Source organism: Dipodomys merriami, unplaced genomic scaffold, assembly GCF_024711535.1.
Source record: "Dipodomys merriami isolate MVZ:Mamm:240054 unplaced genomic scaffold, mDipMer1.0.p SCAF_22, whole genome shotgun sequence".
Classification (NCBI taxonomy): Eukaryota; Metazoa; Chordata; class Mammalia; order Rodentia; family Heteromyidae; genus Dipodomys; species Dipodomys merriami.
The window spans coordinates 12,384,904-12,397,920 of record NW_027203604.1 but is presented as its reverse complement, the minus strand read 5'-3'; the positions used below and the strand labels follow the sequence as shown (position 1 = coordinate 12,397,920).

The 13,017-nt window shown below is 39.3% G+C and overlaps 1 protein-coding gene across 1 annotated transcript; it reads right to left on the bottom strand.

Moving 5' to 3' along the window:
- Positions 1-1,822: 1,822 nt before the first annotated feature.
- LOC138834706 (periphilin-1-like) lies at positions 1,823-11,949 on the bottom strand. The gene is made up of 2 exons (XM_070033342.1): positions 11,723-11,949; positions 1,823-2,491 (listed from the first exon to the last, which is right to left on the bottom strand). The coding sequence occupies exons 1-2, from the start codon at positions 11,826-11,828 to the stop codon at positions 1,866-1,868; spliced, it is 732 nt and encodes a 243-aa protein (XP_069889443.1). The 5' UTR covers positions 11,829-11,949; the 3' UTR covers positions 1,823-1,865.
- Positions 11,950-13,017: the final 1,068 nt, after the last annotated feature.

Below are 13,017 nucleotides of genomic sequence, written 5' to 3'. Positions count from 1 at the left end.
CTAACATAAATTTTGTTATAGGTACAAGCATTTCAAGCTGCACAATGCTTGCCACTGTCAGCATTCTGTTAGGCTTATCAGTGTTAATTCAACTTGTTTGGGTTTTCGCTTTTTAAATGCCTTTTAAAGTCTAATTTATGGTACATAAATTCAGATGTGTTCCTGACAGTATATTTTTTTTAATGTTCTTATTGTTTGTAGGTTATTGTTTTTTCATTTCCCAACTGATGTGACAAAACTTTCATTGTCCTATCATAAAGCCTGATGATCAGCAGAGGGAAAGCAGATATTATAAAGTTTTTTGAGATCTTAAAAAATAATCAAAAAGCAACCAAGTTTCAGAAACTAACTGGGACCATTAGAACATTGGTTGGCTCACTCATGAAGGATTGGTACACAGGACTGTTTGCTAGCTTACTGTTTATTGTCCTTTGTTTCTTTCAAGAACTCTTTTGATGGTTTAGGAACATCTATAAGTAAGCAGAACAAAACACTCAGATTACAGAGATTAATGCATGACTAATCTATAAATAGTTTAATCATGATCATGTGATCAATCACCCATTTTTAATTATGAGCTTATGAAAACGTAAATCTCCAATCCTCTGGTGTATGTTGAATTTTTCCTCAGAAAGATGTTTGAGGAATCACATCATTAAAATACTTATCTTCGAGGGCTGGGAAGGTGGTTCAGTGGTAGAGCGCTTGCCTTGCATGCATGAGGCCCTGGGTTCGATTCCTCAGTAAAACATACGCAGGAAAAAAAAAGCCAGGAGTGGTGCTGTGGCTCAAGTGGTAGAGTGCTAGCCTTGAGCTGAAGAGCTCAGAGACAGCGCCCAGACCCAGAGTTCAGGCCCCATGACCAGACCCAAAAAAATAAAAATAAAATATTTATCTTCCATCTCAAATTGTCCTTTCTTTTATTCTTATTACATGATAATGTTTAAGATTTTGTCAGAGTACTCAAAAGTTTCAAGAGTATTTTAATGGAGAAAGCACAGAGAGTTCACTTATGTGGGGGAAATAATTTTAAGGTGTACTATAGAGGTTTTAAACTTGTTTTGTTGCTGAATGAGAATTCACTAAAATAGCAGAGTACTAATTTATTAAGACAGTACCCTTGACTTGCTCAATGTTACAAGGCCTAACAAACACAAAGAATCAGTATAAAATCACAACTCAAATGCTAATGATTTTCATATGGCATTTTCTGCTACAAGAATGCAAAAGAGGGCTGGGAAGGTGGCTCAGTGGTAGAACACTTGCCTTGCATGCATGAGGCCCTGGGTTTGATTCCTCAGCACCACATAAGCAGGGAAAAAAAAGCCGGAAATGGTGCTGTGGCTCAAGTGGTAGAGCTCTAGCCTTGAGCTGAAGAGCTGAGGGACAGCACCAGGCCCAGAGTTCAGGCCCACAACCGGACCCAAAAAAAAAAAAAAAAAAAAGAATGCAAAAGACTACTCATGTTTAAATGGAATGATCTCTAAGTAGAAAATATACTCACATGGCCAAACAAACCACTACATGGAAGAGTAGAAAGTACAAAAACTGCTTTACAAAGAAACTGTTTTTCAAAGATTAATAAATTAACCCTCATTTTTGGAATGAGGAGATGTGATTATGAGTAAGGACTAGTTGGCTTTACATTAAGAAAAAAATCTAATTACACTATCTTTACAAAACTAATTTAGATGTTTAACTGAATTGGAAATGTGGTCGTATATTATAAAGTATTTCTCTTCACCACAAAAGTTCCACATATTAAGGATTTACACACTCCAGAGGCAGGGGTTATTAAATCTAGAAACACTTCCTTGTTTGTTTGTTTATTTATTTTTCCTGAACAGTAACTTCTAAAAAGGATTTCAAAAACCTTGAGTAGCATTATCATACTCTGCAATGAAATTCTTCAGCTCTTCAATACACCGCTTACCTATGTCTTGCAAATTCTGCCTCAGAGCAAACTGTATAGTCTGTTCTAATGAGGGTTCTTTTGCAATCAGCATTTTCACCACCATCCCGAAAGTTTCACAGTCTTGCCTGTAAATCCGTTCAATCTCCTTCATTTTTGATGCTATTGCTTTAGAGCGACTGTCTAGCTGAGCATCTTCAAATAATTCTATCCAATCTGTTGTGTTTGACTCAGGTTCTTCAGGCTTCTCAGTGACTAATGGTACAGCAGGTACCCTCTTTGAGGAAGGAAGTGCTGAAGAGCTCCAAGTTGAAGTGTCTCCTGATGTTTTCAAAGACTGAGCAGATCTCTCTCTTCTTCTGTGCTGAGACTGGTGGAATGAATAAGGTTTGCTCCGTTCTGGAGAGTAGCTTCTGCTGCCAACACTGGAGCCAGATCTGCTGTGTGGAGAGTCCTTTCGACCTCCAGGTGATTCTCTGAAAAATGCAGCATCCCTTTTATGGGGATAATGATCCCACGAATAATGTGAAGTGTAGAAACTGTTGCTTCTAACACCATCTCTCTGGTCCCTCATAGTGGCTAGACAGCAAATAGAAAAGAACCAGATAATCAGAGCTTTAATCTACTGATGTAAACTATGGTTACTGATCCATTTTGAAATGAAATACATTTTATTTCATGTTTCTTGCTGGCTAGACACATTGTTTTTTCCTCTGAACTTTATGTTCTCCTGGGATTAATCAGTTTCAAACATCATCAAATGACTTAACATTTCTGTATTCCTAGCATTATCACACTCTACATATCAACCATCTGTTTCACTGCTTTCTACTATCTTTTCAAAGATTAACTTTATTGTGAAGTGAAAAAGTATAGTTAATCAGGAAACATTAAACTCAGTAATACTGTAAAATTTTCTATGCTATTTCCCATAGATAAAGTCTTTCTCTATTCCAGTTGCTTGCTTATGAACAGCATTCCCTAACTACTCTGGAGAAGATAAATGAATGGGAGATTCATTTATGTTAATTACCTAGATGAAATTAACTTGATGTTGTTTATTGGAAATTTTGTTTGTATATTCTCTTTTCTTTATCCTTGAACAATGTTTTGGGTTTGTTACAGAATACCTGGATTGTTATCTTTGCACATAATTTAAATATTTCTCCATTGTATTTTCTGTGTTCTCTAGAAAAATAAATTCAAGTCCACTGTCAAAGGCCAGCTCTCAGTACAAACCTCTAGTTTTAAATTTTCTCTTTATACCCAAGGTTGTTCAATTTCATGGAAATTTCTTAAGCATGGCTTTACTAAATATTATCTGATAATACCATCTTAAAGTGCTCATATCTACCTTTACAATTGTACAAAAATTCCATTTTTCAAATATTTCTTCTAGACCTTTCCCTCTCATATCATTTAGGGGGACTCTTACACACCAGTAAGTACTAGGAGACCCAAGGAAGATGGCAGAGGAGAAGCTGGAGGCTAAACAAGCTCTCACATAGAAAGCAGTTTTAGTGTTCCAGTGAACAGTCCTAGGCTAGAGAATCACACCAAGTGTGCCATCACAGTACAGAGAGTTTGGCCAGAGAGGGAAAATCCAGGCAGCTTGGTCAAGGAGACAGATCTGAGCACTTGTTGGTAGCCGCAGCTGCGGCAGCTGCAGCCACCATACCAACAGAGAAAGTCTGGGACAAAGGTGCCAGACGCATCATGCGAGCAGATTCTACTCACTACCAGCATGAACTGACAAGGAGCAGAAATCTTCATCCTGCAGATCACATACCAGGGACAACCCAGGAACCAAGAGTCTGGCATGAGTAGAGCTCTGACATCCTCACTCCTTCTCACGAAGCGAAGCCTCAGTAGGAAGGCAGCTCCTCCCCCACCACCAGAAAAAATCTCCATCTTTGATATGGACAAAGGCCTGGCCAAGCAACTAGCTCCAACCCAGGCCTTGGAAGGAAACAATTGGAGCCATTAGCAAGTCACAGGAACCTGACCTAACCTGCCAGGCTTAGCTCCACACAGGGGAAAGTCACCCTGCCCAGGCAGAGAAAGCTCTGCCCCTGGAAGAGTGACTTTCTTCACTGGGTAAACAGAGCCAGAGGCTGCCCCTCCCCATGCTGCAGCCTAGCCAAACAATTGAAACTCAGTAAACATAAGCCCTGAGAATGGCTCCAGGCTGGGCTCTGTGTGTGTCTCAGGAGCTAGCCTCTCAAGGAAAAGCTACTGTTTGCTGAAAGGCCTCACCCCTACCCAGAACCTAGCCTCATCACAGCATCTCCAAACTAGAGGAAACAGCCATCTCCTTCTTTTGTGATACTCAAAGCAGATCTCCCTCCCACTGAACTAGCGTGGGAGGAAGATCACAAAGTCCTGGGTAAGGTAGAGCTGTCTGCCTGGCTCAAACAATCCAACTTAAGAAACCAATCAAGCCACAGGAAAACCAAACACCAGAGACCCCACCAAGAGACTGGTTACTGACACAGGGGACATACAAGCTCTTCCTCCTCCTACTAGAAAAAAAATCAACGAACTCTTTTTTCTACCTATTTATTAGTTTTTAATTGTTTTCTATTTTTTTCCTTTTTCCTTTTACAATTTTTATTTTAGGAGTGTGTGTGTGTGTGTGTGTGTGTGTGTGTGTGTGTGTGTGTGTGTGTGTGTGTGTGCTTTTCTTAAAATCTCTTTTTGACCTTTTCTTTTTCTTTTTCTTTTTTCTTTTCTCTTTCTTTTTTCTGTGACTTAATTGCTGTTCTGCTTATCCCCAGATATATATCCATCGTTGATTATTAGACCTTATACCTCATCATGTACATACTAAATCCAGAAACTTATTATTCAATTCACAACCTCTTAAGCTATTATTTCTTAAGTATTATTTCTTAGGTATTATTTCTTCATACTTATATAACTTTCAAGTATTCCAATTTTAAGAATTTTTATTTTTCATTTTTCATTTTTATCTTTTCCCTCCTCTCATCCTATCCTTTTCTTCTCTCAATATCATTTCTTTATACTTATATAATTTTAAGTGTATCATTTTTTAAATTTAAATTTTTGTTTAATCATTTTTCTTATTTTTGTAAATCTCTCTCCTATCATTTTGTCCCATCCATTTCCCTCTCTGAGATTAGGACTTGGTTAAATTCACTCTCCTTTTATCTCTCCACATCCCTCTAATCCTATTTTTCCCCACAATTCTCCCTAAACCTAATAATTTCTGGTTTGCTGAATCCCTCTTGGATGTTCTTAGCCCATTAATCCATAGTTGTTTGATGCTGAATAGATTATATCTTTTGAACTAAATTGTATCTGCCATTTTGACTGTGCAACTACAGGGCTCTGGTTGATGCTTGCCTTAATATAGTGTTCTAGCACAAAATTGGTGTTATTTTCATGCCAAATGGGCAGAACAAGACAGAGAAACACAAGAAAAAATGACAAGTCTGGGTATCTCAGCTCCCACTCAGGATAATCAGGTGACAGAACAGTTAATGAATAATCCAGAGGAGAGTTCTCAAAAAGCCCTACAAACACTACTGGTAAACATGGTGAATGAAAAGACTGTAAACCTGCAAAGGACTCAGTGTGAGTGTGATAGGGTGCAAGACAAGGCAAACCAAAGATTAATACAGGAACTTCACGAGCATGTTGAGGCTAACCAAAAATTACTACAGGAATCTCATGAGCTTGAGAAAGCTACTCAAAAATTAATACAGGAATTGTGTGATCAGGCTGAGAACAGTCTAAGAGAAAGACAGGAATTTCATAATCATGAGGAAGCTAACCAAAGAGTAATACAGGAATTGCACGAGCGGGATGACAATAGACAAAGATCAATAGAGACATTCATGGAATCCATAAACAGAGAGCTGAAGGAATCCAGTGAGACCACAAAGGGAATGCTGAATGGAGCCCATCAGAAGGAAAGGGAGTCCAAGGAAACCATGACTAATCAACTAAGTGATTTAAGAATAAACACTGAACACCAAATTAAGGAAGTAAAGAAGTTCATACAAGATCTAAAACAAAGCTCCGCAAAGAATTTGAAGCCATCAAAGCTGACCAATTAGAAGGAAATGAAATAAAAAACAAAGTAGAAAGTCTTGACAGTAGGTTAGACCATGAAGACAATTGAATCTCGTGTATTGAAGACAGTCTAGCTATTATAGAGAAAGAACATACAGCTATCCAAGACAAATCCAAGAAATATGATAGATCTATTCAACATTTGGAAGACACCATCAGAAGGCCTAATCTGAGGATAATGGGTATAGATGAGCACCTAGAGACAGAAGTTAATGGTCTAGGAAATTTATTTTAACATGATCCTAGCAGAGAACTTCCCAAACATGCAAGAAGATAGGTCTATTCAGATACAAGAAGCTTTTAGAACCCCAAATAGACCAGACCAGAACAGGACATCCCACTGTCACATGATAATTTGCACAGGATCAATTCAGACCAAGGAAAAGATCCCTAAAGCTGTCAAGGAGAAAAGATCAATCACTTATAAAAGAAAACCAATTATTATAACAACTTCAGATTTCTTACCAGAGACAAAGCAAGAAGAGCCTGGAATGATGTATGCCATGCCCTAAAGACAAACAACTATCAACCAAGAATACTGTACCCAGCTAAACTCCCCTTCATAACAGAAGGTCAAATAAAAACCTTCCACAGCAAAGAAAAACTGAAACAATATATCTCCACCAAACCAGCCCTACAAAAGATAAAGATGTCCTACATATAGAAAACCAACAAGACCACAATAACGACCAAGAAACCACACCCAAACTGAGAATCCAAGAACCATAGGAAGAACCCAGCTGTTGCAGCCCCCAAGAAGGTGGATAACATGTCAGGAACTACCAAACACCTCTCAGTCCTAACAACGAACATTAATGGACTAAACTCTCCAATTAAGGGACACAGACTGTCTAGTTGGATTAAAAAGCAAGATCCTTCGATCTGCTGCCTGCAAGAGTCCACCTTGCTCATAACAACAAACATATTCTGAAAGTGAAAGGCTGGAATAAAATCTACCAAGCAAATGGCCCCCATAAACAGGCGGGAGTTGCAATCCTAATATCAGGATTAAAATTAGTGAGAAGAGATAAGTTTACTACATACTAATTAAGGGATCTCTCCTTCAGGAGGATATTACAATTCTAAATATCTATTCACCAAACAACGGAGCACCCAAATTCATCCAAGAAACACTACTTTCCCTCAAATTTCACATAGATCCAAAGACATTAATTGTTGGGGATTTTAACATACCACTATCCCCACTAGATAGATCAACTCAGCAAAAACTCAACAGAGAAACTGCAGATCTAAACAACTGCATGGATGAACTAGATTTAACAGACATCTACCGAATATTTCACCCAGCAGCATCAGAATACACGTTTTTCTCAGCAGCACATAGAACATTTTCCAAATTAGACCTATAGCAGGTGCAGAACATGTTGAAAGCAATCTTGAATAAATGGAAACTCTGGTGAAGTCTTGCTTTAGATAGTTTGTCTATACTCAATACATTTAGTTCCTGCATCACTATACATTTAAAACTCAGATCAAATTTTAAATTCAGAACCACATCTCAGGAAGCCTGTAGTATCAGCTCCACTTCTGGCACAGAATGTCTGTCTGGTTTCTAGTCTGTGCTTAGACTGACCTTATTATGCTTCTGCACATTTCTTTTTGCTCTTAATTTTTAAATTAAAATTATGTATGTAGATATTAACATATTCATGCATGTGTGTGCACACAAACACATTGCATTGTGTCTGTAGCAGAGATTTATTGAAGCTTGGATTTCCTACACCAGTTTACCATATGTTGATTTAAGAATTGACCACTAGGTAATCCTGTAATCCTAGCTATTCAGGAGGTTGTGATTTGAGGTTCCTGGCATAAAGCAATTTCCAGGCAGATAAGCCCTAGAACTTGAAATGCTAATGGACCAGAAAAATGTCAGAAGTGCGGGCAGGTCTCAAGATGTAGAGTACTAGCCATAACTAGAATGGTACAAAAAAAGAGTTCAAGCCCCTATACACACACACACACACACACAGTGAGAAACACAAAGAATAGATTATAAGCTAAAAATTAACAGTAGACTTTAAAAGTGAATTGGAGATTAAAAAAGAAAACAATAAACATTGAGGATTATGAATTTAAATCACAAGTAAATGAGGCCAACAAAGCCTAATACTTTGCTCATCAGAGAATGTCTTCATTTTACATTCAATCAAAAACCATATTTCTGCTAGACATAGAATTCTAGATTGACAAGGGCTAGGAAGGTGGCTTAGTGGTAGAGCCCTTGCCTTGCATGCCTGAAGCCCTAGGTTCGATTCCTCAGCACCACATAAGCAAAAAGAAAAAGCCAGAAGTGGCACTGTGGCTCAAGTGGTAGAGCGCTAAGCCTTGAGCTGAAGAGCTGAGGGACAACACCCAGGCCCAGAGTTCAAGCCCCATGACCAAACCCCCCCTCCAAAAAAAAAGAATTCTAGATTGACAATTATTAGCATTTTAAATATACCCAATTTATTTTGACTTCCATAATTTCTGCTCAAAAATCTATTTTAAGTCATTGTCTCCAGGCAAATTCTTCTCTGCTTTTCCAGATTTTTTGTTGTAGTGATTGTTTAGCATATTATTGTTATTCTTAGCTTGAAGGAATAAGAAAGCCTAGAAAATATTTCTGTTGATCCATTTTGTTTGGCATTTGTTCAATGCATAAATATACAGGTATAATATAGTGGTATATGCTATTCTCCATACTTATGGAGTTTTTTCATTATTTTTGTATGTTTATTTGACTCCATTTCTTCTGGTTTTTATGATATAAATATTAGAATCAATATTGTCCCATCAGTCTCTAATGTGCTGTTCAGTTTTTCCAACTTTTTATGCTGTTCATATTGCATAAGTACTATAGTTCTATCCTCAAATTTACTTACTTTTTCTTCTGTTATTTCCATTCTGCCAGTTAGTCCATCATAGAGGTTTATTTTGTTATTATACTATTTTTTAAATCCTAATATTTCTCATTTTTTCCTTTATATATCTTCTATTTCTTCCCATAGACTTTGTATAATTTGATTTAACAATGCTGTTAACCTTTAAGTAACATATTTAAAATAGATATATCTTTCTAGAGCGATGCCTGAAAAAATACTGAAATTTCTATAACATTGAAAACCTGTTTATTTTCGATAGGAAATGTACTCATTACCTTACTCATGTAACTGTAACCCCTCTGTACAGTATTTTTACAATAAAAAACATTTTAAAAACTTGTTTATTATTAGATTCATAAACTAACTCAACTGTATCAAAAATAGCTTTATGGAACTGACTTACTCAGCAATAACTCTGTTACTTCACACCTTCTGAATTATTTTAATTACAACCGACTATTTTTACATCCACTATGAGTTTGCTGAAAAAATTCAAATAATTATCTTTAGAAGTTAAGCTGGTAACCTACAGAGAAAACTGTGTATTTTTATCTTGCTAAATGCAAAGATTTCAACGTACTTGATCTCTATGTCTGGGCACAGTCCCTGAACTTTTTCCCCCAAGGCTAGTGCTCTACCATTTGATCCACAGCTCCACTTCTGGCTTTTTGCTACTTACTTGGAGATAAGAGTCATATAGACTTTCCTGCCCCAATTGGCTTTGAGTTCTGTTCCTATGATCTCAGCCTCCTGAGTACTTAGGATTACAGACTTAAGCCACTGGCATCAGCCTTAAGTTAATTTTTAAATAAAGTGAGAGACATGAAGAGAAGCTAGAAGAAAAATGACTATTAGTATTGAAGAAAGTACACAGTATAAAACTTAGTACAAGTAAGGAATACTTGGAAACTCACAGAAAACTTTGCAAATACATCATTTCCACATGGATTGCAATTTTAATAGTACAAAGAATGATGAAACGAAGTTTGAGAGTTCCGATAACATGGAATTCCCTAGCAGCTTAGTGACTGAAGACATACATAGGCTCAAGTCACACTTTCATAGGAAAAAAAACCCATGAAAGCATGATTTACTAATGTATAAATAATGAAATGGTGAAAATGTCCATATAATAATGAAGAGAAATTGAAGTTGCCCAAGTGCTATGTGGGCAAATGCTGAAGCATTTGTAAAGTACTTAAGAAGGTTGGTTACATTGGGAACACTTACTCTTAACTCCTGTCATTTTCCACTGTCTTTGTCAACACGGTTTCACCTTTTCAGTTAGCCAATAGATACCAAATGTTAGCCAATAGATACCAAATGTTAAGCCAGTCTCAGATTGTGATCATCCAATTTTTACCTCTTGAATAGCTGGGATTGCAGTCTGTACCACCACATCTGGTTCAGTAGTGTAGAAATTTCAGCCAAAATCACATAATGTTGCCATTAAAGGCTAGACATTTATGTGTCATTTTTCTCAAAACCTATTTCATTTGACCATTTGAGGTTCAGAAGTGAAAAGTGCCTGTTGCTTAAAAAGAAAGGGGATCATAAGGAGATGATAGTTTCTTCATAAAGGTGATTACACATTTTTGTTTGCCAGCATTCAGATACTAATGCTGTCTTGTAAGTGAAGAAGAAAGAAATCTTGAATAAATTTTACGAATGCACTAACAACATGGCAATGAATGACTCATAGTAATAAATAAAGGGAATACATAGAAGATCACAAACATTAGAGAAGGTCTGATTCCATGTTATGGAGACACTCATGAACCTGTAGGCAGAGCTCCTAACACAGAACTGTAGTGGTAATTCCTCCTTTCAAGGACACAAAAGTGGTCTAATAAACAATCAAAGTGTGCGGAGTTGAGTCCCAGCCCAGATGGGCTAGAAAGCTTCATAGAACAGATGAAAGCATTCGCCTTGAATACCACTTTCTAGTTTGAAAGGTCTGTTAAGGAGTATTGTGTGGCTGACTGCTGTCTGTTTCTACTCATAGTCACGCTGTGGAGAATTAAATTCCAAATAGATAAACTCTAAGTAGAGAAGTACATGGTCTAACTGTTGTCACTGTCGATAAAACAAAATGTTTTCTCTAGTTGCAAATATTATTCATAATTGAACTTTTGATGCACCAGGTAAAGAACAAAATCACAGAAGGAAGAGTAGTTGTTTTGAGAATACCATTGGAATAGGAACGTTTAGCACAAGCTGCTCGTATCCTCTTAGTAGAAATTTAACACTGTTAGGATCCACGCTCTCATTAGAAGCTGGTTGAAGCATGAGAGCTCTCACGTAGATCTCGGGATGGCTGTAAGGCGGCCTGCGATGCCTGCAGCACACTCTCACGTACAGAACCATTGATCTGCAGTGAGGGGTCTCAGGGGGTCCTCATCAAGGTGAACACCGAGATCTCAGCGTTTAGTCCTGTAGAGTGATCAGGCAAATGGCCCTGGCATAATGCTTAGAGGTAATTTTCTCTATCACAGTCCCTTCAAGGGACAAACCAAAGGATTGTTCTAGAACAGCTCTAACTCCACGGTCCTTAGTTCTCTCTCCAGAGAGTTATAAATTCTTCCTAATCTGCCTAAAAGTTGGACACATTCTAAAGCCCAGGACCCTCAAATTGCTTGTGTGAGATCACAAACCCGCTCATGCAGGCGCACACGAGGCGGGCCAGTGCCTGGTGGTGCAGGCGATGCCCTTTCTGGCTCAGCGGGCCCCTGGCCCACCCGGGAGAACCCCTGTCCCCATGTCCCGGGCCTCGAAGGGCCAACTGTGCTGCCTGCGCCCAGACACCGCCCTCTGCGGCTCCACTCACCAGGGCTGGGGCGCGCTTTAGGCTTCCCCAAGAACTTCTCTCGCCTTCTTCCTGCCAAGTTCTTCATCCTCCTGCTGGCAGGCGCCCTGTACCCCGACCCCGGCATCCTGGAACAGCAGGCCCTAGGGCTGTCTGAGCCCTGGAGCCCACGGCTGCCTGCCCGTGGCTTCCCCGTGGCAGATAGATACCACAAGCCCAGAGCAGCGGCGGCGGCCAAGATCGTTGTCCGTTTCTCTCAGGCGCGTGCCGTGCCCTGGCGCGGGCTGGCGGGGTCTGCGCCAGCTGGGCTGGGCCTGAGATTCAAGTCCACGCCAGCCCCAGGTGCACTGGGCTGGAGAGGGCCAGCGGGGCGTGCAGGGAGGGGCGCGGCCCGAGAGGCTGGAGGCAGACACCAGCTTCCAGCTGAAAACCTAGCTTTAAGGGAATGAGAGGAGGCAGGAGAGTGAGAGGAAGTACAAGGAGAAATGCACCCAGAACCTGGAGATGGGGAAATGCGCTCCCGTGGGGGCTTCTGAAGTCTCTGAAAAGAAGCTTTCCCTGTGGGCTTCGGTGCCTTATCCTCCTGGTTTGGGTGCAGTGTTCCCACCCTCTCGTGTTCAGCTGCGAACGCTAGCCATTCAGACAACAGTTGCAGAGACTGCAAGAAGCTACTGAGAATAGACGTGTTCTGCATCTAGACATCTACGAGTCCCTTCAGTTGAGCGCTCTCTCTCTCTCTCTCTCTCTCTCTCTCTCTCTCTCTCTCTCTCTCTCTCTCTCTCTCTCTCACACACACACACACACACACACACACACACAATCTCCTGTCCTTCTTATTCTATGACTTATAAGTGTTTGTCTCAAACTTTATTGTATACAGAAAACATCATGGGATATTGTGAAAGTTGGGATTCTGATCTGGTAGTTATGGGATGGTGAGGGATGCCTGAGATGGTGCATTTTTATTGGGAAGTTTTCTAATTCACAAACCACATTTTGAGTTGTACAAAACAAAGGAATGGCCAAGCCTGCTTCCTGGTATCAGCTGCCCTGGTGAATAAATCTGAACTGATCAGTTACCAGGGCATTAGTTTCTCCTGGGGAGTCAGGATGCTGTGGAGGACAAGTGATTTATAAACTTGTACAGAGTATCAAGGATCAAATATTCTACGTGCTAGACTTTTAGTGTTAACAATTGCTCCTTATAAAATATTTATGATTTTATAATAAGCAATCCTGATGAATGAGTAGAGATGCTGGTAATTTGTTACTCTATGTTCTTAAGACATTTGCTCTTTGAAAACCAATACTATCCC

Coding starts and splice junctions, on each gene's coding strand:
- LOC138834706 (XM_070033342.1), bottom strand. CDS start 11,828: ATGCCGGGGTCGGGGTACAGGGCGCCTGCCAGCAGGAGGATGAAGAAC. Junction 2,492..11,722: donor TAAAGCGCGCCCCAGCCCTG/GTGAGTGGAGCC, acceptor TTTGCTGTCTAG/CCACTATGAGGGACCAGAGA.